The sequence below is a fragment of the Dendrobates tinctorius genome, unplaced genomic scaffold (genome assembly GCF_039654945.1).
Source record: "Dendrobates tinctorius isolate UK_male_01 unplaced genomic scaffold, ASM3965494v1 ptg000162l, whole genome shotgun sequence".
In the NCBI taxonomy this organism is placed as follows: Eukaryota; Metazoa; Chordata; class Amphibia; order Anura; family Dendrobatidae; genus Dendrobates; species Dendrobates tinctorius.
In genome coordinates, this window is record NW_027361829.1 from 14,174,661 (window position 1) to 14,200,221 (window position 25,561).

The 25,561-nt window shown below is 43.4% G+C and overlaps 1 protein-coding gene across 2 annotated transcripts in view; it reads right to left on the reverse strand.

Annotated features, from left to right (window-relative positions):
• The window catches only part of TNS3 (tensin 3), a 557,580-nt gene that overhangs the window by 33,237 nt on the left and 498,782 nt on the right, over positions 1 to 25,561 (reverse strand). For both annotated transcript variants that reach the window (XM_073549862.1, XM_073549863.1), the window contains exons 26-28: positions 18,485 to 18,580; positions 17,708 to 17,785; positions 15,498 to 15,575 (exon numbers count right to left, since the gene is read on the reverse strand). In XM_073549862.1, coding sequence (XP_073405963.1) covers positions 15,498 to 15,575; positions 17,708 to 17,785; positions 18,485 to 18,580 — 252 coding nt within the window. The remainder of the gene's footprint in view (positions 1 to 15,497; positions 15,576 to 17,707; positions 17,786 to 18,484; positions 18,581 to 25,561) is intronic.

Here is a 25,561-nt window from a genome sequence, read left to right on the forward strand (position 1 = left end):
GGGTTTCCTGTTCCAAATGGGCGGATCCGATACCTCCAGTGGGTGCTGTCGTGGCGAAGAGTAAAAGTACTTTTTTTATGGATCAATTTGTGAAGCACCTGGGGGTTCAAAGTGCTCACTATGCATCTAGATAAGTTCCTTGGAGGGTCTAGTTTCCAAAATAGGGTCACTTGTGGGGGAGCTTCAATGTTTAGGCGCACAGTGGCTCTCCAAACGCGACATGGCAACCGCTAAATATTCAAGCATATTTTCCATTCAAAAAGTCAAATGGCGCTCCGTCTCTTCTGAGCCCTGCCGTGTGCCCAAACAGTGGTTTATGACCACATATGAGGTATCGGTGTACTCAGGAGAAATTGCCCAACAAAATTTAGGATCCTTTTTATCCTATTACCCATGTGAAAATGAAAAAATTGATGCTAAAAGAAAATTTATGTTGGAAAAATTAAAATGTCCATTTTTTCCCTCCACGTTGCTTTAGTTCCTGTGAAGCACCTGAAGGGTTAATAATCTTCTTGAAAGTAGTTTTGAGTAGCTTGAGGGGTGCAGTTTTTAGAATGTTGTCACTTTTGGGTATTTTCTGCCATATAGACCCCTCAAAGTGACTTCAAATGTGAGGTGGTCCCTAAAAATATGGTTTTGTAAATTTTGTTGTAAAAATGAGAAATCGCTGGTCAACTTTTAACCCTTACAACTTCCTAACAAAAAAAAATGTTGATTCCAAAATTGTGCTGATGTAAAGTAGACATGTGGGAAATGTCATTTATTAACTATTTTGTGTCAGATAACTCTCTGGTTTAACAGAATAAAAATTCAAAATTTGAAAATTGCGAAATTTTTTACATTTTGCCAAATTTCCGTTTTTTTCACAAATAAATGCAAAAATGATTGACATAAATTTACCACTAACATGAAGCCCAATATGTCACGAAAAAACAGTCTTGGAATCGCTAGTATACGTTGAAGCGTTGTTGAGTTATTACCTCATAAAGGGACACAGGTCAGAATTGCAAAAAATGGCCAGGTCATTAAGGTCAAAATAGGCTGGGTCGTGAAGGGGTTACAGTGTTCCTGGAGACGTTTTTCAACATGCCAATGTCAAGTCGCATGTTGCTCATGCTGATCTGAGCAGCGTCTCTGGCCTAACAGAGTCAAGATGACCTGCAGCGTCTTCGGACTCGTCTCCCATCGAGCACTTCTGGGAGGCCCTTTAGTTGGCAATTGCTAACGGAGCTGCCAGTTTTATTACTTGGATGCAAATCATTTTTAGCAAATGTCAGCCTGAAGTGTGGAACTTGTGGACTTCATGAAATATTGAGTTCAACTCCCTTGAGATGCAGTGACATGTCTTCAGATGTTGCTTATTTGTGGGACTTACTGAAGACCAATCTTAAGGCAGAAAGTGAGCAGCATTCTCAGTCAGTTTGGGTGACGCACTCTGCCATTGAAGAATATTTCATTACTTTATCTTAAACCCTTGGTGACATTTGCTGTGCAATTTTGGCTATTTTGCATATTCCACCCTTTCAATACTGTTGTCAGTCATGATATGATACCAAAAACAAAAATCCAGCGGAGCAGCAGGTACGTAGAATAAAATCCAAATTTTATTACAAAAACTGTTTAAAAATACATGGTGGTTCCACCAGCATCAGCAAACCTACACATTTCATCTCTTAAGAGCCTTAATCATAGGTTTACTGACGCTGGTGGAACGGAACCGCCATGTACTATTAAACAGTTTTTTTTAATAAACTTTGGATTTTATTCTAGGTACCCGCTGCTCCGCTGGATTTTCGTTTTTGGTTCATTATCTTCAGCTGTATCCCGGGCTTATCCATGCAAAGCTATACAGCAGGCTTCATGCTGCGACCATATGGTGAGCTGACTCTCCTCTCCCGTTCATGATAGGATAACGGCATTTAGTAAGATGTAGCTTGGAATATCAGACCCTTAATTATAAACTTATTTTTATCATAAAAAAAACGTGGTAATAGGCATGGAACAGCTTGAAAGCCAATTGCCCAGTTACTATTGATCTTCTGGAAATGAACGGACAGTGTAAAAAAAAAAAAATGAAAAAATGATGTAATTCCTTAACAGGTAATGCAATAATTTTGGGAAACCATTTGAATTACAGCTGAAGGTGTACACTTCAATAACACTGCGTGGGCTGTAGCGCACATTCACTGTACTGTAGTACACAGGCTAAATTATGACTGCTCTGTCATTGCCCAAAGAGTTCTGAACCCAACTGTATTGCATTTCAACAAAATATTTAGCACTGGCACGTAGCGTGCCACTTGGACTGAACTCTATAAGATAACCAAATTGTTTAGATAAGAAAAAAAGAGTTCTGCACAATTTCAGGATGTGAACCGTAAATAATCATGTAACTTATACACAAGTTGAGCAAAAAATTCTAAACTAAACATACGGTAACTCAAACAGGAAAGTACTAATGGGAAAACTGAAAGGTATAGAATGAACTACATGAAATACATAAAGCTGCAAGAAGCGTAGCAAATAAAATAGTTAAATCTTGTAACAATATTAAAAAGTGTGCTTTCACCTTTCATTTTCTGTAAGAGCGTCTATATAGAGCTGTAAAGCTGGACTTAAAAATAAGATAACTCTGCCAAACTTGTCAGAAATGAGGATAATGTGTGGGAAAATGAGCCGCTGTCATAAACTTATGTGGCTGCATATGTACGAGTAAAAAAATGTGATCTAACATGGCAGCCCTATATGACAACAGATTTTTGCAGAGCCTGTCAAATCAGTAGATTCTGCCACTTCAAAAAAATAATCATTGTCTATACCCAGCTTAGTGTACATTGCTACATTCTCCCAACTACAGACCAACTGATGTTTTACCAATATAGTGGCATGGAAACGTTTGGGCTCCCCTGGTCAAAATTACTGTTCGAGTCATTAGTTAAAGCAAACCTGTCAGCAGTTTTGGCCGATAGAAAGATACGGCCACTCCCTTTCAGGGCTTATCTACAGCATTTTATAATGCTGTAGATAAGCCCCCGATCCGACCCGAAAGATAAGAAAAATAAGTTTTATTATACTCAACTGCGGGGCGGTCCGGTCCGATGGGTGTCGCAGGTCTGGGTCCGGCGTCTCCCATCTTCTTATGATCGTCGTGCTCCTGCTTGCTTCACAGGCTCCCCGGCATCGTGCTCCTGTGCAGGCGTACTTATCTGACCTGTTGAGGGCAGAGGAAAGTACTGCAGTGCGCAGGCACCGGGAAAGGTAAGAGAGGCTCAGTGCCTGCGCACTGCAGTACTTGCTCTGCGCTCAACAGGGCAGTTAAGTACACCTGCGAACGAGCGCGATGCAGTTGAACCATGAATCAAGCAGGAGCGCGGCGCAGAACCCGGATATGCGACACCCATCGGACCAGACCGCCCCGCAGGTGAGTATAATAAAAGTTATTTTTCAGCTCAGATCAGGGGCTTATCTACAGCATTATAGAATGCTGTAGATAATCCCTGAAAGACAGTGGCCATATCTTATATCAGCCAAAACTGTCGACAGGTTCCCTTTAAGCAAGTTGAAGATGAAATGATTGTTAAAAGGTCTAAAGTTAAAGAGGACACATTTCCTTTGAATTTTAGGCAAAAAATATATATATATTTTCATCTTGTACATTTTAAAAATTAAAAAAGGAAAAATGGGCCAATGCAAAAGTTTGGGCACCCTGCATGGTTAGTACCTAGTAGCACCCCCTTTTGAAAGTATCACAGCTTGTAAACGCCTTTTGTAGCCAGCCAAGACTCTCTCAATTCTTGTTTGAAGTATTTTCATCCATTCTTCATTGGAAAATTCTTCCAGTTCTGTGAGATTCCTGGGTTGTCTTGCATGCACTGTTATTTTGTTACTCCCCCGGAAGAAGCAGCAGGGCGAAACGCGCATCGGGGCGCAGGGGACAGCGGCACGATCGTGTGGGCACACCATCAGGTATTGACAGCACGTCCTCATTTCATAGGTTTTCCCATGTGGAGGTTATAGATGCACGGAGCACACCATTTTGTGCTATGTATAAGGAAGCACAGGAACTTATGAGATAAATTCACTAGCATTAGGTTCCCTACGGTGGATGGTATATTGTAGGCTGTGTGCAGGGGCTGCAGTCTGTAGTATGTTATGGAGTATAAATAGGTCTCCTTTATTGCTGGTATAACATATATGATAAATGGTATGACGTTATGTGCTATATTTAATTAAACCTTAAAAGAGGGGGATATAAGAAAAGGTGTTGTCAAACAATATGTACTGATCCTCTGAAGGTTGTCTGGTACAGAAATATAATAGATTAATGAAAAAATTTTTTTTGATAGATACCGCTTATGGCACTAATTAAATTCTGTATTGGGCATATAAATATATGACTTTAAGCTATATTGTGGTGAAAGACATACATTCAGGCCAGCTATATTTATTACCTGTGGAATACTGTGTTTAAGGTTATGCTGTAGTCTCCAATTTTGGGGTATTTTCTATTTTAATTATGGATATGTGGTCTTGTTATTGTACATGATTTTGCAAATAAAAATAATTTTTAATGTAAGTTCTTGGTTCGCTTCTTCATAGTGAGCTCATTAATTTGCTGCCACCATAGTGTTTCTTTGTCTTAATTTGAAGTGCCATTTTGTATATCTGGACACAGTGTTGAATTACTGTTATTTTGTGGTCTAGCCACAGATTTTCAATGCTGTTTAGATCAGGGGACTGTTTGAAATATTGTAAAACCTTCAGCTTGCACCTCTTGAGATAGTCTATTGTGGATTTTGACGTGTATTTAGGATCATTAACCTTATTATTATTTGTAGAAACCATCCTCTTTTAAACTTCAGCTTTTTCACAGAGTGTTATGTGTTTGCATCAAGAATTTATTGAAGTTTTATTGAATCCATTCTTCCCTCTACCCGTGAAATATTCCCCAAAGAATGATTGATGCACCACCATGGTGAATGGTTGGCGAGATGTTCTTTTCCTGAAATTCTGTAGCCTTTTTTTCTCCACACATACCTTTGATCATTGTGGCCAAAGAGATATATATTTTAACCTCATTGGTCCACAGGAATTGTTTCCAAAATGCATCAGGATTGTTTAGATGTTCTTTTGTATACTTCTGATGCTGAATTTTTTTTTTTTCATATAAATTTTGATTGAAAATTTTACAATAACAAAGGGTAACAATAAAAAGGTGTTATCCGTATCAACGGAATAATATCAGACTCAGAAAGATAATAACATGTTGCATAATTACTTCCAGCCTTACAAATAGAGAAAGTTTAAGAGTGTCCCAGTTACGAGAATAATAAATTTGCCTTTACAGTACTCTCCCATTCAATATAACACTCCCAAGAGCAGCATCACAATTAAACAACAACAAAAACAAAAAAAAAGTGGAGAAGGGTGTGGGGGGATTTTTTCCCAACCTGCCTCATTGAACAAATGAAACCTTTCAACATCTATGTCAAGTATGTTAGTCCGTCAACCGAAGAGGACCTAGACCATTCCTAAGATCCTCCATAAGGTACCATCATGTTGGAGAGAAGGGTTCGATTATTTTTTGTCTCTCGTCAGTACTACAAAATTTACCAATAAACTGTTTCCATTTTCCAAGAAATCACCTTGTTCAAACCATCATATAGTGATGCAATTGGGCTATCAAATCTGATAGTCGTGGCGTAGAAGAACTGAGCCACTGTTTGAGAATTAATTTCTTAGCCAAGATTAGAATGGTGTGTAAAAGTTTTGGAGGGAGGGCCCCTCTCCCCATAATCACCCATCTCCAGATCTCCCCAGTAGTGTAGGATCGCCATTGATAGAGACAGCGGTTTTACATTATTCCTTAATTTAGCTATCATTCCTGAAACTGAGTCGCAGAAAGAGGCCACAGAGATACAGGACCAGAGTCCGTGCAACAGATCAGAGTTAGGCAATTGGCACCTAGGGCATGCTATAAGCCTGTCAGAATTAGGAACCGATTTGTGGATGTTAAAGGCATATATAGCTCCGTGCATGATTTTAAATTACGTCTCCCTCCAAGACTCGTTTATTATGTGTTTCCGCAAAAGAGACCAACCCTCAACATCATCTAACTGTAGCCTCCAGTATTTATAAAAAGTATCTGGATGAGGGTCTAGTAAATGTGGTTTCAATAGACCATAGAGATCGAAGGGGTCCCTGCTGGGTGTTGAAGCAAATCATCCAACAAATTATGCCTCGTTTCGAATTCAACATCCAGCAGATTGGACATAATCAAACGTTTGATCTATTCATATAGAAAGGAGTGAGAGGGGTGTAGTTGGTATTTAGCGAGTACTTCAGAGCACGATAACCATCTAGCTTCTGTTAGGTGAAGGAGGTGCGAGATATTAAAAATACCCTTCTGTCACCAGGCAATGAACAATCTATGCTCTATACCCTGGGGAAATTCAGGATTTGCCCATATTGGTAGGTACTTAGAGATTCTAAAAGAAAGACTATTTTTTTCCTTACCGCCTTCCATGTTGCAACTGTGTCCCTAAAGAGAACCAAATGTTTTAAATGAGGAAGGTTAGAGAGACGCGAGTGCAAAATAGCAGTCAGATCTAAGGGGTGTGCAAAATCTGCGTCCAGTGTGGTATCTGTGTAAGAGTGTCTATTATGTATCCAGTCGATGATATACCGCAAAATGCAAACCAGATTAGAATTCTGAACGCTAGGTAAGTTTATGCCCCTATCATCTTTGGAGGCCATCAATTTCGACAAGCCAATTCTAGGGCGCTTATTTCTCCAGATAAATTGACTAAATTGGCTATTAAGAAAGTTGATATCAGAATGTTTGAGCAAAAGGGGTATTATTGGAAGAGGATACATCAGTTTGGCCATACTAATCTTAACAAGATGGGCCCTTCACAGGAGTGTGAGCGGAAGATGCTGCCACGTTTTCAATTGGTTCGATAATTTCATCAAATAGATGAAGGTGTCCTGCCAATTTTAATTCCTAGGTAAGTGATATAGGAAGAGGCAATGGCCATGTCCCCAAGAGAGATTTTTCTCAGCATAGTTCCCCCCCTCATTGTTAGCGGCAAAAGTTCACATTTGTCTGCATTGATCTTAAAACCCGAATACGAGCCAAATTCCTTTAGTAAGTTTATAATATTAAGTAAGTGGTCCTTTGTATTGGCCATAAACAAGATAACATCGTCCGCAAAAAATGCTGTCTGTAGTACTTTATTAATCTGTATACCTTCAAAAGTAGACTGTTTCGATAAGATACGAACCAGCGGTTCTATTGCCAGGTTGAATAGAAGCGGGGAGAGTGTAGAGAAAAAAATTGTAGTTACTTACCGATAACGGCATTGACGGCACCACGGAGAGAGAGGGATCCGCTCTCAGGGACAGGAAACCTACAGATGAAAAAGGCGGTACCTCTCTCCCACATCAGTTGGTTTACAGAGCATTACACAGAACTTTTAGCTGCAACTCAAATGGTTATAAAAAATCCAAAATTAATCAAATTAAGCTTAATAGAGGCACCATGTGGCTAAGTACTAAAGCTAACTAAATCACTCTAATGTGCACACCTGTATGTGTGAAAGGGAGGGGATGTACGGGTGCCGTCATGGGATCAGAGAAATACCGTTATCGGTAAGTAACTACGATTTTCTCTTTCCCCATGACGGCACCACGGAGAGAATTACAAAGATTGTACATCTAGGGAGGGACCACCGCCTCCAGAACCCTTTATCCAAAGGTGAGATCTGAAGAGGAGGTCAAGTCTAGACGGTAATGCTTTAAAAATGTAGAGGGGGAAGACCAAGTGGCAGCTCTACATGTCTGGTCAATTTAAGCGCCGGCTTTCTCCGCCCAGGATGATGCCTCAATCCTGGTTGAATGGGCCCTTACGTCCTCCGGGATGGCCATCCCGCAGGAGGAATAGGATAGGGTGATGGCCTCTCTTATCCATCTCGCCAGTGTGGTCTTCGATGCTTTTTGAACCTTCCGAGGACCCTGAAAACAGACAAAGAGAGCCCTATCCTTCCTAAACTCCCTTGTGGTTAACAGTGTGCAATACCTCTTCTGTTTTGTTCTTGGGATTGGGACAGAAGGAGGGTAGGGAGATTTCCTGGGTCCTATGAAACTGTGACGATACCTTGGGGAGATATGCTGGGTCGTTTCTAAGAATTACCCTATCATCCAGTACTTGCATGAAGGGTGAGTGGGCAGACAAAGCTTGCATATCACTAATGCGGCGGGCAGAAGTTAAGGCTACAAGAAGGGAGGTCTTAAGGGACAATATTTTTAAGGAAATCTCCGCTAGGGGTTCGAAGGGATATTTGGTTAGTGCATTTAGCACTAGGTTTAGATCACAGGGGGGGAATGGTGCGTAGGGGGTTCGGCCTGGATCTACTTGAGGCTCTAATAAATCTCATAACCCATCTATTTTTGGCTAGGTCATGGTTATACAAAGCTCCAAAAGGCCGCCACCTGTACTTTTAAGGTGCTGGTAGCTCACCCCTTTTCCATCCCCTTTTGTAGGAATTCCAGAAGCCTGACACTGACATGAATTTTTTCCATACTTTGACATACGCTTTAGTGGTTACTGGCTTTCTGCTTTGTAGCAGAGTAGAAACCAAGTTTGACAAGAAGCCCCTATTGCTTAGGTGTTTCCTCTCAAAAGCCAAGCTGTCATGTGTAAGTTTTTTATATGGGGGTGATATACTGGTCCCCGGGATAGAAGATCTGTAGCTTCTGGTAGAACCCAGGAGTCTGTTACGGACATTCTTCTTAGCCAGGGGAACCATATTCTCCGTGGCCAGAAGGGCGCTATTACCACTACCGTCGCCTTGTCCCCCCATATTTTCCTGAGTACTAAAGGGATGAGAGGGGATCGTTAAGGCGTCTAGAGCTACTGGGCCCCCCCGGGGATCCATCGAGCAGAACATTTCCAACTTCCGGTTCTGACTGTTCGCAAATAAGTCTATTTCTGGCCGGCCTCAGAGTTTCACAACTTGGCTGAAGACTGACTGGTTTAGTTCCCACTCCCCCTGTTTAAGGCGTGTTCTGCTTCAGAAGTTCACTGTTCGGTTTTCTGAACCTTTTATGTGAAGGGCTGACAGGGATTCTAGATTGTGTTCTGCTAGGTGAAAGATGGATTTTGTCACCTCCATCAGCGCTCGAGATCTGGTGCCCCCATGGTGGTTTAGATATGCTACCACTACCTGGTTGTCTGAGAAGACCCTTGTATGTTGGGAGCGAAGTGAATCTAGAAAATGAATGAGAGCTAGCTTTACTGCCAGTAGCTCCTTCATATTTGAGGAAGCTGACTCTCTTCCCTGAGTCCAGGGCCCTTGCGCCACCTGGTTGCCTAGATGTGCACCCCACCCCCAGGGGCTTGCATCCGTAGTCAGGATCTTTGTTGCTGGTAATGCCCAAGGAACCCCCTTGGTTAGATTGACTGGATCCACCCACCATGTTAAGGAATGTATTGTGCTTGGTGAGATGTCCAATTGCCTGTCCAAATTTCCGTGTAGGGAAACGTCTGCGTCTAATATTTCCCACTGTAAGTCTCGAGTATGGCTTTGTGCCCACTGTACTGCTGGTATGCAGGCTGTCATTGACCCCAATAGAGACATTGCATTTCTCAGGGTAGTGACTGGGGAAGCTATCATTTGTGACACCATCAGTGTCATCTTTTGAATCTTCGTCTGCGGAAGATAGCATTTTTGTTCGGTTGAGTCCAGTATTATCCCCAAGTACTCTTGCACCTGACTTGTTACAAGTCTGGATTTGGGCAAATTCAGCATCCATCCTAGACTCAGTAGAGATCTCATGACCATGTCCAATTGTTGTTTGCAGTGGTGAAAGGTGATGCCTATTATTAAGAGATCGTCCAGGTATGGGACTATCAGGATGTTTTGCTCTCTTATGTGGGCCATTACTTCTGACATTATCTTTGTAAATACCCTTGGAGCAATAGCTAGCCCGAAGGGGAGGGCTCTGAACTGATAATGTTTTATCTCCCCCTGGATTGTCACAGCCACCCTGAGTATTTCCTGTAGTTTTTGTGAATAGGTACATGGTAATATGCGTCTCTCAAGTCTAATACCGCCATGAAACAAGATGGGGAAGCATTTTTACACAAGATTTTATTGTCTCCATTTAGAAGTGCTGAATTTCCAGGAACTTGTTCAGTCTTTTTAGATTTATGATCGCCCTGTACGATCCCTCTGGCTTCCTGTGAAGGAAGAGAGGGGAGTAGAAGCCTTTGCCTCTGTCTTGGTAGGGGACTTCTTGTAATATGTTCTTCTCCCTTAGATTCACGATTTCTTGTTGCAGAGCCAGCTGCTCGTGTGATGTCCTTTGGGGCGTTATCACAAAAGAATTGTTTGGGAGGGTATTGAATTTTAGCCTCAGATCTTCCTTTATTATGCTCAGTATCCATGAACTCGTGGATATTTTTTCCCAGGCCTGGAGAAAGTAGGATAATCTTCCCCCGACCCGAGGAGTACCTTCATTGTGACTTCTTGTTGTCGGGGGGGTTTATTAAACATAAAGCCTTTATTTTTATTCCTTCTATCCTCCCATACTTCTTTGTTCCCTTTTGGGGGCTTTCGTCGCATAAACCTTCTGTTCCGAAAAGGCCGTTTGTATGACTGACTAGGGAACCCAGGAAAGGATTTTTTCTTGTCCCCTGCCTTGTCCAAGATGTCGTCTAGCGTTGTGCCAAATAAGAATTCCCCCTCGCACGGGATTGCGCACAATTTGGTTTTTGTCTGCAAGTCTCCCGGCCAGCATTTCAGCCATAAGGCGCGTCTTGCGGCATTTGAGAAGGCTGCTGTCCTGGCTGCCAGCCTGGTCGAGTCTACTGACACATCCGCCAGGAAAACTGCAATTCCCTTCATTGCAGAAAATGATCTTTGTATTGTTTCTCTTGGGACTTTTTCCTTTATTTGTGAATCTAAGTGGTCCAGCCAGACCATTAGGGCGTGTGCCGTGCATGTGGCTGCTATGGCTGGCTTTAGCCCCCCTCCTGACGCCTCCCAAGCATTTTTTAAAAAAGTTTCTGCTTTTTTATTCATTGGGTCCTTCAGGGTGCCCATGTCTTTGAAGGGCAGGGCAAATTTTTTAGAGGCTTTTGCAACTGCTACGTTCAATTTAGGTGCTTTACTCCATAGGGAGCAGGCCGGGTCGTCAAAGGGGTATTTCCTCTTTGGTGTTAGGAGGACTTTTTTGTCTGGCTTTTTCCATTCTTCTTTAATTAGGGAGTGGATTTTCTCATTGACAGAGAAAGCCCTCCATTTTTTTTGCTCTAGCCCACCGAACATTAGATCTTGGGCCGTTTTCTTAGGGCGATCATCTACCAGCCCCATAGTTGTCCTCACAGCTTTTACCAGGGCGTCCGTTTCTTCAATGGGGAAGCAGCTGCGTCACCCTTCTGAGGATGATGAAGAGGACTGTGAGGATGATGAATTGCTTGAGTCAGATAGTTCACTTCCTGACTGACTACCGCTGGACTCTGGAGATCTATGTCTGGATCTACGTTTTTTCTTTGAGGTTCTAACGCCCTTAAGGGCGTCCTCGACTTGGGTCCTTATTAGTGTTTTGAGGTCTAAAGCAAACCTCGGGGATTACTCCTGTATTGTCTGCTCTATGAACGCCTCACAGAGCTTTTTTTTCCTACATAGGGGGGTAACTCCTCCGTGCATATAGCACATACCATGTGTTTGGATTTGGATGTGCATTTACGCCCCTGAAAAAGAAAAAATTAATAATCGCACATTAGCGAGCGGGCATTCACGGAGATCACTCACCCTCCTTGTGGAACGAGAGATACCGTCTCGGGCGTAGGGATTATCTCCACTGCTGAATCCACTTCTGGCTGTGCCGCCATGGTGGAGCTTTGGCTGCGCCCTGATCCTGTATGACCGCTGCTGCTGCGCTGCTGGGAAGAGTCGCACTGGCGCTGTAAATGCCTGGCGCTGTTCCTGCGTTTGCCGTGGTCCCTGCTTCGGGACCGCCGCCGTGTCTCCTCTTTCTGTGGCTTCCCACTTATGGTGACTACTTCTTTCTCCTTTAGTGGGGTTTTAAACATGATCTCACTTTTTTTTTTTTATCTGGCGCCGCCCTCTTCCCAGCGATCCCTGCGCCCCGGCGGAAGTGGCCACCCGCGCATGCGCACTGAGGATTACCCAGCATTGCACCACGCCTCCCTTCTTCAAGGTAGCTGTGTTCGCCCGCGCCCTGCCGGCGTCCTGCGTGCGCCTGGTGCTGGTATCCTGCGCCCTCCTCTCGGCACTTGGTGGGGCCTATCGCTCGTGGCTCCCGATGACCGCCGTCACCCTCCCGCTCCAAGGCCCTGCAGAGACCTACGTGTCTCGCGGCTCCCGGTGGCCGCCGTCACCCCCCACAGGCTGCTCCGAGGTCCGGCAGGCTCAGTGACTTGCGACTCCCGGTGGCCGCTGCCACCCTCCACAGGCTGTCCGTGTCCGGCATGGGGCTCTCCTGTAGTGACCGCCGCCACTATACTTGCAGGACGCAGGCCCCCCCTTTTTTTTTTCCTTTCTGGGATCGGCAGACTTCTCCGATCTTCACTGCCTCTCCTCACTCACCCTCAAGGCCCGCTGACCCCGGTGGTGGTGCTTCGGGGGAAGCCCGCCCAAGGCCTCGACCCAGCCGAGGCAGGGAGCCCCGCTGCCTATTACCGGACTGGTTCGGTCCCCAGAGTCCCGCGTCGACTGCAGGTACGTGATGTAGGCTCCCCGTCCGGGACAGGAAACCAACTGATGTGGGAGAGAGGTACCGCCTTTTTCATATGTAGGTTTCCTGTTCCTGTCCCTGAGGGCAGATCCCTCTCTCTCCATGGTGCTGTCATGGGAGAAAGAGAAAAGAGGAAAGCACTACCGTAAGCATGCACACTACACCATGGTTTATAGAAGAGTATATGAAAGAACTTTATTGGAATGGCATAAAGTATCTCCTCCTTGGAGATTGGTTTATTAAGAAATGATTTTTGCTCGTCCGAGAACATTGGCATATCCACCTCATCTAGTAAGGTATGAGAGGTTGATTCTGGGCTGTTGGATTCACTATATAGAGCTCCGTAGTATGATCCTAAGATCTTATTAATCGCCAGGGGATCAGAATTAATTTGTCCAGATGAATCTTTAAGCTGGTAAATCCCTTGTTGGGGTCTAATCCCTTTGGCCAGATTAGCCAACATTCTTCCAGCTTTGCTTCCATACCTATAGAAATAGATCTCTCTTTGTGTCAAAAACAACTTCTCTCTCCTATCAATTGAATATTGAATTCTGCCTGTTTTTGTAGCCAGTGCTCTTTATTAGCTGGAGAAGAATCTGTGAGGAAGTTTGTGTAGGCCTTTCTGAGTTCCTCCGTTAACTTCCCATACTGCTTCAAAGCAGGCTTTCTTAAGGAAAATACATATGCCATAATTCTCCCTCTGAGTACCGTCTTCGCCGATTCCCACAGGAGTGAAGGATCGTTACGATTTGATGCTGAATTTTATGGTGACTAGGCAGGAGAGGTTTTCTTCTGATGATTGTTCCATGAAGGCTATATTTGTGCAGGTGTCTCAGAATAGTAGAACAATGTGCCACAACTCCAGAGTCTGCTAAATATTTCTGAAGGTCTTTTGCCGTCAAGCGGGGATTCTGATTTGCCTCTATAGCAATCCTATGATTAGCTTTCACTAAAATTTAGCTTGGTCTTCCAGACCCCATCTTGACCTCCACTGTTCCTGTTAACTGCCATTTCTTAATTACATTTTGCACAAATGATACATCGCCTAAACGAAGACACTTCCAATTACATAAATATCCAAACAAAAATAGGAAGTTCAATGCCTTAAAATAAATCAAATTTTTATTTTAATATGTGCTAAAAACATTACACAAATGCTATAATGCTATAGTACAAAAAATGAGGGCAACAAATGCAAATAAAAAAGGCTTTGACAAAGGTACTACAAGCTATTCAAAAAGGCGCATATATCTGAGTCTTATTGTAATGCATCCCTATACTAATGCAATAATAGAGCAGGTACAGTATAACAGGAATGTCTCAAAAATACATGGATAGAGCAGAAAGCTTCTGATAAAGACTTTCTTAAATTAAGTCCTGCTTAACAAATGTTCTAGGAAAAAGTGCCCATAGAATAACATGCCAGCCAGTTTCCCATTAAAAATGGCTATGTTAGACGTAGACTGCAAAAGTGCATAGTGCTGCGCAGATAAATTTACCACAATGGGTTACTTAAGTGCATGATGCTGTGCAAAGAAATATACCGCAGACATATATATGGTTAGCCAAATGGGGGAAAGAAAAGTAGCTGCTGCAAAACATACATCATACCTAGTGAGCCCTGGTACCCCTGACACGCGTTTCGTAGTGTTGCTTCTTCCAGAGGGAGTGCAAATGTTTCGCTATTTTCTTATAACTTTCTCCTGTTTTGTGGGCCTTCACCATTTTCATTTTCAGAGTGCTAGGCAGCAGCTTAGAAGAACGCATGGCTGCTGTTTTTTGGCAAGGTTAGAGGAGGCTGGGCTTTTATAAAACTGGGAAATTTGCATCACCTGGCCTTTCCTAACGTTGATAGTGAACAAGTCATTACCCCAACAGGCTAAAGGGGGTTTTACACATAGCGAAATCGCTATGTGTGATACTTACCTCCGACCGGCTCCCCCGCTGTCCATCGCTGATCGCTCGAGAATGTCCGGCTCCATTTCTCGTCGTCCGCTTGCTGCTGGCGCCGACGAGCGACGCATGGAGGCGGGCGGGAGGACGTCAGGATCTCTGTGTGTGAAAGGTGAGTATCGTGCGCCGCGTCGCTGCTGCATCACTGTGAGGTCTGCCTGTGTGACAGCTCACTAGCGATCATTTAGCGATGCACCAGCGATCCTGACCGGGTCGGATCGCTGGTGCATCGCTAAATGTAAAGGGGCCTTTAATGAGGTCTGAAACCTTTGCAAAGTTATCTGAGCACACAAATCTCCAAGGATGCATAACCTTTTCCTTCGGTCCATTTCCCTTTTTGTCTTTTTGTAATTTTTAAAATGGAAAAAATGAAATTTATATATATTTTTTGCCTAAAATACAAAGAAAATGTGCTATCTTTAACTTTAGACCTTTTAGACATTATTACATCTTTAACTTGCATAAATGTTCACAATAACAGTCATTTTGATCAGGGGTGTCCAAACTTTTACATGGCACTGTATATTTTTCCAATTAAATGATTTAGAATACTAGTCAACAAACAGCTGCCTGTACATGTTGTGTTTTGTGCTGCATGGTCAAGAATCTCGGCTTCTAAAAGTGAAACAAATAGTTTCAATGCAGTAAAATCACATATGATTTTTGCCCTATAGTTCTTGGCTTCAGGAAACTCTGCATTGACAGGCATCGTAAATGAGCATATCCATATCTATAGGGGAGTAACCAACCAAGGTTCTCCATTGAGCATTTATATGACTTACCTGCTCCTTGTTTCAGCAGCTCTGCAGCAGAGTTTGCAGCAGTCTGGGGAGCAGTCTCTGCAATTTCCTCCAAAGGATCTAAAATCAAATTTAATCAGAATGATTAGAAATCCTCAAAATTTGTATTGTTTTACATTTCCTACTAATGAGTGATACACATATGCTCAGTGCAATCTATTCATGCAGCCAATTCTTGCATGGTAAATATAAAAACCTTTTCTAAAGGGCCCGTCACACTACGCGATATCGCTAGCAATATCGCTATAACGTCACTAGTTTTGTGACGCAGCAGCGATATTGCTAGCGATATCGCTATGTGTGATACTTACCTCCGACCAGCTCCCCCGCTGGTTATCGCTGATCGCGCGAGAACGGCCTGAGCCGTTTCTCGTCGTCAGCTTCCAGCTGTCGCGACGAGTGGGCGCGGGCGGGAGGACGTCTTCATCGCCGCGTCTGACAGGTAAGTAGCGACCCCCGACCGCTGCTATGTTGCTGGTGAGATCTGCCTGTTTGGCAGCTCACTAGCGACCACTTAGCGATGCACCAGCGATCCAGACCGGGTCATATCGTTGTCGGGATCGCTGGTGCATCACTAAGTGTGACAGTACCTTAAGGCTCGGTGCACACTTATGCAGTGCACTTCGTTTAGCACTACATCTCCATTGGAGTGCTCAAAAAACTGTACTCCAACGAAAACCGACAGAGCCCCAATGGAGGAGCCATTCACTAGAATGAAGCTGACAAAGTAAACGGGTCACAGTCTGGTAGTATTTCTCTTTTTCAAACATGCATGGTACACCATGGTTTGCGCACATCTAAAAACGAATACTGCCAAGATGGAAGCCAAACAGTGTCTATAGTTACTCCATTGGCTTTATTCAAATGAATAGCTCAGTCGGGGCTCTGTCGGAGGCACAGTCAGAATACAGGTTTTTAGGGATTCTGAAGGAAATGGCGATAAGCTATTATATAAGTGTACACGTAGTGGAAGGCTGTTTTAATGTGCCACACACAATGCCCAGAACAACCAGCATCAAGCTTGTCTGTGAACACTATTGTCACTCTAGAGATGTGCATATTGGCCAAAAACTACAGAATAAAATGTTTTTCATCATGTATTAATACTAAAACCTCAAGCACACAATTATAATATTTCTGTGATTTTAATGTCACTCTGTTTGGCTCTAATTTTTTAAACAAAGGATTTTTCTGTTCGATTCCAATCTGATATGAAAAGCTAGGTGTTGTCAAACCATTAGAGCAATGTATGTGTGTAAACGGACTACCAAGCTGCAGGGGACTCCACTCTCAGAATGGAGTTCTGCTACTTCATTTAACCATCAGCTATCACTTTTGACATCTACAAAATCTACAAATTGATTCTTATGTCTTTCTTTCTCTGCTAGAGAGAGATGAAGCCATCGCAGAGAAAACAAAAGAGAGAAAGAGAAGCAGAGAGAGAAAGAACCAAAGCGCCATGCGATACTCGCTACTCGATGGACCACCCATCACTACAGATGATCAGATCTCCTAAGCCCTCATAGGCCATCAGGAGCAGAAAGAACAGCTTGAAAGGAAATTTTCAAAACTTGAGATATGAGTAATATTTATTGCTCATGGTTTTCCTCCTGTTCTCAGAGGAATGTGCTCACTCCCATGTTTTTAATGTAACACCCTCAATAACTAAGCAACCACCTGTTGAAGTGCATCTATGCCACAGCTGCCCATATACTGTGCCACACCACTGTGTTTACTGTGAATCCACTCACATAACTCACTAAGTACCTCCCCTGCATGAAGGAATTCACAGCAGAACCTCTTTATAAACAATCCGTCCAACAATTTACAGTTATTTCGTACCCTCGTTGATAAAAGACAGAGCACATAGAACTACCTACTCAGGGACCCACTTCTTCTGGCCCCTCAGACTCCTCTCTGTCTCCGCAATAACATCTCCCAATCTGATGGACCCAGCCCATTATACAATATATCTATCTGAAATGTCTTACTACGCTCACGTTTGCCCAGAACTACCTGGGATACCAACTCATTGTCTCATCCACTGTATTTCATAGTTTAACCTTTTGCAATATTTTAATGCTGTTTTTACTGTGGTGTTTGCTATATACGTTAACATATAATCAACTTCATTCAAAGATATTTTTCACTTTTAATAAAAAAAGAAAAAGGGGTCCTGAAGTAATGCATACCTTTGTCAGGGATAAGTAATTTACATGGCAGTGCCAGTGGCGTAATGGAATGTTGATAAACCAAAGCTGTTAGACTCCCTAGAGTTAAAAACAAATAACAGGTTAAATAGAAATCTTCAAGTACTACATAAAGAGAGACAAGTCACAAGGTTCTTCAGCACCAGTATAGGCCACATCTTCTCTACAGACCTAATATATGCTTAGGATAATGGCAATGGCTAGAAAACTGCAGCCAAAATTATACAGTTTTTATGCATTTTTCATGTGGTTTCAATGTATTCTTTTGGTGCTAAGCAATTTTGATCTCAACAGGAAAAAAACAGTAAAAAAAAAAAGCTAAAAAAATTGAAAAAACGAAAAGCACACAACAGATAAAAAAAACCCACACACAATGTAAATGAGATTTTAGAAATTATTTTTCTTTTACTGTAAAATGCTGCATTTTTTTACATGAAAAAATGCTGCATTTTTTTACATGAAAAAATGCACAAAAAATACATCAAAAACGCTATATACAAACCCTTACCTTGACATTTTCGATAACAGACTATAAAATAGGTATTCTTTAGAATGCCTATAAATTGATTCAATATACAAAATAAATTACCCTGTACACATTTCCTAACCCCAATAAGTAAAAGACAATGCCAGTAATACAAAGGGAAACTCTAGATGCGTTTTTTAAAATATTATACTAAAGTATAAGTATTGCTTTATGTTGAATGAATAAGATGCTTGCAATTGTAGCAAAATTAAAGATATAGTCAGAAGATTTACCAAAGTATGGTTCATTGGGGCATCCCTTCAAGCGCACACCTTTTTGAACACATTCAATTAGGAAGTGCCGGACAAGTTCATTGGTCAAATCTCCACCTATTAAATAAAAATGGAAATAAAGCTTCATTGTTGTATTATGTTCTTAAACTGGAAAATTATTCATTATTTTACTCCTAATATTTGCCAACAACTACAGCCAGTAAGGGTCCTGTTACACTTAGCGATGCACCAGCGATCCCGACAACGATACAACCCGGTCAGGATTGCTGGTGCATCGCTAAATGGTCGCTAGTGAGCTGCCAAACAGGCAGATCTCTCCAGCGGCGCAGCAGCAATACAGGGATCTGTCAGGGGTCGCTGTTACCTGTCACACTGCAGCGATTCTGATGACTTTCGCCTGCGTCCATGAGTTCTGCGACCTCGCTAGTCAGCGCCTAACACAGCGATGCATGCCGACCAGCGGGGCGCCAACGATCAGAAAATGGCCTGGGACATTTGAGCACGAGCAGCGATATCGCGCGGTGGCCGGTCGCAGATACGTGGCACACAAAGCGAAATCGCTGTTGTGTCACAAAATCGGTGACACTTCGACATCGCTAGCGATCTCGCTATGTGAGAAAGGCCCTTAAAACGTCTTTCATACAAATTACATATATCACTTACAGTAAACAAACTAACAATAATAGACTGATAGAGAGGTGCAAGGACACTGCCCTTGCAGGTTTACATTCTACAGGATGGTGGGGAAGGAGATAGTAGGTTGGGGGTTGCGGCAGCTCCGGTAGTGGTGAGGAGGCAGCGGGGTCAGTGCAGGTTGCAAGCTTTCTTGAAGAGGTGGGTTTCAGGTTCCATCTGAAGGATCCGAATGTGGTTGATAGTCGGACGTGTTGGAGCATCTCCAGAGAATGGGGGATATTCAGAAGTAGCCTTGGAGGAGATTAGGTGAGGAGAGAAGGAGGTCTTGGGAGGACTGGGGATTACGTGAGGGAAGATATTGGGAGATTAGTTCAGAGATATATGGAGGAGACAGGTTATGGATGGCTTTGTAGGTCAGTATTAGTAATCTGAATTGGATACACTGAGGGAATGGGAGCCAGTGAAGAGATTTGCAGAGGGGAGACGCAGTGATGAATTAGTCGGGCAGCAGAGTTAAGGATGGACTGGAGAGGTGTGAGAGTGTTAGCAGGAAGGCCACAGAAAAGGATGCTTGCAGTAGTCAAGGCGGGAGATAAAGAGGGCATGCACAAGCATTTTAGTAGATTGAGGGTTGAGGAAAGGACGGATTCTGGAGCTATTTTTTAGCTGGTGGCGACACGAGTTGGAAAGAGCTTGGATGTGCGGTTTGCAGGACAGGCAGAGCCAAGGGTTACTCCAATGCAGCAGACTTCCGGTATGGGGGAAAGCGTGATGTCATTAATTGAGTTCAGATTTGTCCACATTGAGTTTGAGGAAGCTAGAGAAGGAGGATTTGGCTGACAGACACTCTGGGATTCTCGACAGCAGAGAGGTGACGTCTGGGACAGAGAGGTAGATCTGAGTGTCATCAGCATACAGGTGGTACTGGAATCCAGGGGACTTTAAGAGTCGTCCCAGGCCAAGTGTATAGATTGAGAAGAGTAGGGATCCTAGAACAGAGCCTTGGGGGACTCCAACAGAGAGAGGGTAGGATTAGGAGGTAGTGTGGGAGTGGGAGAGCTGAATGTGCGGTTAGAAAGGTATTAGGAGATCCAGGATAGGGCGAGGACTTTGATGCCAAAGGAGGAGAGGATCTGTAGTAGGAGGCAGTGGTCAACTGTGTCGAAAGCAGAGGACAGGTCTAAAAGGAGGAGTATAGAGCATTGTCCGTTAGCTTTGGCTGTAAGTTAGTAATTTTAGTCAGGGAAGTCTCAGTGGAATGATGGGCACGGAAATCAGATTGTAGATTGTCAAAGAGCAAGTTAGATGAGAGGTGGGAGGAAAATTCAGCGTGGACATGCTGCTCCAGGAGTTTGGAAGCGAAAGGCAGCAGCGATATTGGACAAGAGCTGGACATAGTGGTTGGGTCGAGGGTTGGCTTTTTATGGATAGGTGTGATTGTGGCATGTTTGAAAGCAGAAGTGAAGGTACCAGAATAAGGGATGGGATAAGTGTGGTGGTGAGGTTGGGGAGCAGGTGGGATGGGATGGAGTCTAGTGCCAAGTGGTGAGGTGTGATTTGGAGAGCAGACAATTAAAGGGAATCTGTCACCTCATTTTTCCGATATGAGATGTGGCCACCAACAGGGCAGAGTAAGTGTGCCTGCGCAGGAGCCGCGGCAGAATTAAGGAGGAGGAGGTCATCACTAGAAGATGGGAGGCACCGGACCGCGACACCCATCGGACCGGACCGGAGCCCCAGAGTGAGTATAATCTAACATCTAACTCGTTTTTCTTATCTTTCAGGTTACATCGGGGGCCTATCTACAGCATTACAGAATGCTGTAGATAAGCCCCTGATGGTGGTGGCCGCATCTTAAAGGGCAAAAATGAGGTGACAGATTCCCTTTAAGCTCCCCTTCAGTGATGTTGGAGAGTGAGGTTATGGGGTTTGAGCATTAGTCTGGTATACAAAGGGGATGTGGTGGTTGAACAATAAAGACTTGCCTTTATTCGATCTTATTGTGCAGTGTGTAGGTTGGAGGGGACAATGGTGGGCGGAGGAGGAAGTTAAAAGTTTTGAATAATTGTTTGGGGTTGTAGGATACGGAAGATACGAGGGTTGTGAAGTAGGCCTGTTTAGCAGAGGTGAGGGCAGATTTGAAAGCGAGTGCTGCCTCTTTGAATTCAGTGAAATCATCTAGTGAATTTGTTTTCTTCCAATGTCGCTCTGCAACCCTGGACACTTGACGGAGCTTTTTAGTGATGTTATTGTGCCAGGGTTGTCTACTGATACGTCACACTCTGCCATGAACGAGAGGGGTGACCGTGTCAATAGCTAATGTGAGAGTGGCATTGTAGAAAGCAGTGGCACTGTGTGTATCGTGGAGTGAGGATATGGATGCCAGTCGTAGAATAGAGTCAGAGAGAGTGTGGGTGTCTAGATGTGCGAGGTTTCTGCGGTTGTACGCATGTTGATGGACATGGGTGACAGGTGAGGGGGACAGGGATGAGAAACTGAGAAGATGGTGGTCGGATAGAGGGAGAGGGGAGGTGGTGAAGTTAGATAGAGAGCAGAGACGGGTGAAGGCTAGGTCTAATGTACGTCCGTTTGTGTGGGTGGCTGCGGAGGACCACTAAGTCCAAAAGATTAAGTAAATGGTGTGATTCTTTTCTTTTTTTTCTGAATAATAAACTTTCAATTTGTTTTAAATTACTAGTGTGCAGAATATACTGTACATTACAGCTGAATTAGCAGAGCAGAAAATTAAATGGCTATTCTGTCTATCAGCAAAATGGTAAGGTGCAATACGTGTCAGGCTAAACGTACATATGCGTCTGCAGCTCTAATGTAGATTCCATCATTAATGCAAGAAAAAAACGTGGAGCTATGTTGTGGTAAAATTTCTTAGATCTTGATGGAAACCAATGGATCCCACTACAGTAAATGGATGTGGTTAGCTGTGGGTGTAAATCATGCAACCTTATCTACTACCTACTGGGTCTGCTGCTTACAAGTAACCTGACATATAGGTGCATTAGGTCTTCTTTCCCCATCCTATAGATTATATTTCCTGTTTATAATTATTGTTCATGTGACTGGGACAAAAAGTCACTGCTACAGGAAACTAATGTAAGTGTGAGGATGCCAGTATTCTCATCGTTGTCATATGTGTTACGTTGGGTAGAAAGGGTTGTCTTGCTATGAAAGCCTCTTTCCTGAGTTCTATGCTCAGGACAAACTTTTCTGTGTCTGTAAGAGCAGCTCATATTCTAGAAAAGCCATTCATTCACCACCATTACATAAACAGCCATTCATCTGACTAGTCGGCTTCTAATGCCACATTTTCTGGATGTTGTAGTAATGGCTTATTGCTGGGGAATAGAGAAGGGATTGTCTTCACGAGACCACTGTAAGCAAATCCCTTACAGAAGTCTATCTTTGATTTAAAAACATGACTGATTTCTTACAGTTAAGGTACTGTCACACTTAGCGATGTACCAGCGATCCCGACCAGCGATATGACGCGGTCAGGATCGCTGGTACATCGCTAAGTGGTCGCTAGTGAGCTGCCACACAGGCAGATCTCACCAGCGACATCGCTGGGGACGGGGGTCGCTACTTACCTGTCACACCAGGCGATCCTGCGTCCTCCCGCCCGGCTCCACGCATCGCTCGTCCTCACAGCAGGAAGCGCCGCAGGAAGCAGACGACGAGAAACAGTCCTGAACGTTCTCGCGCGATCAGCGATAACCAGCGGGGGAGCCGGTCGTAGGTAAGTATCACACATAGCGATATCGCTAGCAATATCGCTATAACGTCACAAGTTATAGCGATATTGCTAGCGATATCTCTTAGTGTGACATGCCCTTAATAGCACACATAGGATAGGTGGAATCCCCTATTGCAGTTCAGTTTCATTGAAGTCAATGGGGCTGGGCCACAAGATGAATTTGGGAGAAAGCAGTGATGTTTTCTGGTGCTGGACAACCCACTTCAAACCGCAACCAGAAAAAATGAATAGCCATCCATGTAATAAAAAGAGGGTTAATATAAGCTATAATATGAGCGACTCTCAGAGTCCTGTGCAGGAAGACATCATCCATGATGTCCATATACAGTTGTGGCCAAAAGTATTGACACCCCTGCAATTCTGTCAGATAATACTCAGTTTCTTCCTGAAAATGATTGCAAACACAAATTCTTTGGTATTATTATCTTCATTTAATTTGTCTTAAATGAAAAAACACAAAAAGAATTGTCCTAAAGCCAAATTGGATATAATTCCACACCAAACATAAAAAAGAGGGTGGACAAAAGTATTGGCACTGTTCGAAAAATCATGTGATGCTTCTCTAATTTGTGTAATTAACAGCACCTGTAACTTACCTGTGGCACCTAACAGGTGTTGGCAATAACTAAATCACACTTGCAGCCAGTTGACATGGATTAAAGTTGACTCAACCTCTGTCCTGTGTCCTTGTGTGTACCACATTGAGCATGGAGAAAAGAAAGAAGACCAAAGAACTGTCTGAGGACTTGAGAAACCAAATTGTGAGGAAGCATGAGCAATCTCAAGGCTACAAGTCCATCTCCAAAGACCAGAATGTTCCTGTGTCTACCGTGCGCAGTGTCATCAAGTTTAAAGCCCATGGCACTGTGGCTAACCTCCCTAGATGTGGCCGGAAAAGAAAAATTGACAAGAGATTTCAACACAAGATTGTGCGGATGTTGGATAAAGAACCTCGACTAACATCCAAACAAGTTCAAGCTGCCCCGCAGTCCGAGGGTACAACAGTGTCAACCCGTACTATCCGTCGGCGTCTGAATGAAAAGGGACTGTATGGTAGGAGACCCAGGAAGACCCCACATCTTACCCTGAGACATAAAAAAGCCAGGCTGGAGTTTGCCAAAACTTACCTGAAAAAGCCTAAAACGTTTTGGAAGAATGTCCTCTGGTCAGATGAGACAAAAGTAGAGCTTTTTGGGCAAAGGCATCAACATGGAGTTTACAGGAGAAAAAAAGAGGCATTCAAAGAAAAGAACACGGTCCCTACAGTCAAACATGGCGGAGGTTCCCTGATGTTTTGGGGTTGCTTTGCTGCCTCTGTCACTGGACTGCTTGACAGTGTGCATGGCATTATGAAGTCTGATGACTACCAACAAATTTTGCAGCATAATGTAGGGCCCAGTGTGAGAAAACTGGGTCTCCCTCAGAGGTCATGGGTCTTCCAGCAGGACAATGACTCAAAACACACTTCAAAAAGCACTAGAAAATGGTTTGAGAGAAAGCACTGGAGACTTTTAAGGTGGTCAGCAATGAGTCCAGACCTGAATCCCATAGAACACCTGTGGAGAGATCTAAAAATGGCAGTTTGGAGAAGGCACCCTTCAAATATCTGGGACCTGGAGCAGTTTGCCAAAGAAGAATAGTCTAAAATTCCAGCAGAGCATTGTAAGAAACTCATTGATGGTTACCGGAAGCGGTTAGTCACAGTTATTTTGGCTAAAGGTTGTGCAACCAAGTATTAGGCTGAGGGTGCCAATACTTTTGTCTGGCCCATTTTTGGAGTTTTGTGTGAAATGATCAATGTTTTGCTTTTTGCTTCATTCTATTTTGTGTTTTTTCATTTAAGACAAATTAAATGAAGATAATAATACCAAAGAATTTGTGTTTGCCATCATTTTCAGGAAGAAACTGAGTATTATCTGACAGAATTGCAGGGGTGTCAATACTTTTGGCCACAACTGTAACCTAACAGGGCATATGAATAGGAGTGATCTTCAAGAGACCCCTTAACAGAAAAATTCTGCGCTCAGAGGAAAAATCTGCTAAAGAGAGGAAGTGGCATGAAATAAAAACACAGACAAAAAAAGTAACTCATGTCATAAATTTCCTGCCACTTTAGTATTGCTGCTTTATCCACTGCTGCAATTACGTGTCCATCTATCCATGTGACTTATACAGCCAATAATTGGTCTCAGGGACACAAAAACTTCTCTGAATTTCTCAGGAACCTCAGGAAATATACTTAGAGCCCCCACTGTCAGAAGAAATTAACTTTACTGTTTTTGGCAGCATTCGGGTTTCAGTCATGGCTCTGTGTATAGAAAGTGGCTGCTGTGTAACTGCAACCCCTGGCCCTGACTGACGGCTCACTCAGCTTTAGTGCCGGCTGTCAGTCAGTGCCGAGATTGAGGTTACTGTTGCCACTGTCTATACACAGAGTGGTGACTAAAACCGCACAAGGGCCGCCCCGTTGCTGAAACCCAAATGCTGCGGGAAGGAATAAAGATATAATTTCCTCCTGTCAGCGGAGCTATAAGTGCAGGCGCCGGGCACATTCAGAATGATATTTAACTGAATATGAAGCCTATATCTGCAGGTTAACTCCATTTTTTATGTGGCAGGTTCCCTTTAAGTGATTAAGAAGATGTAGTCCATTAGTATTTCTTGTTCAA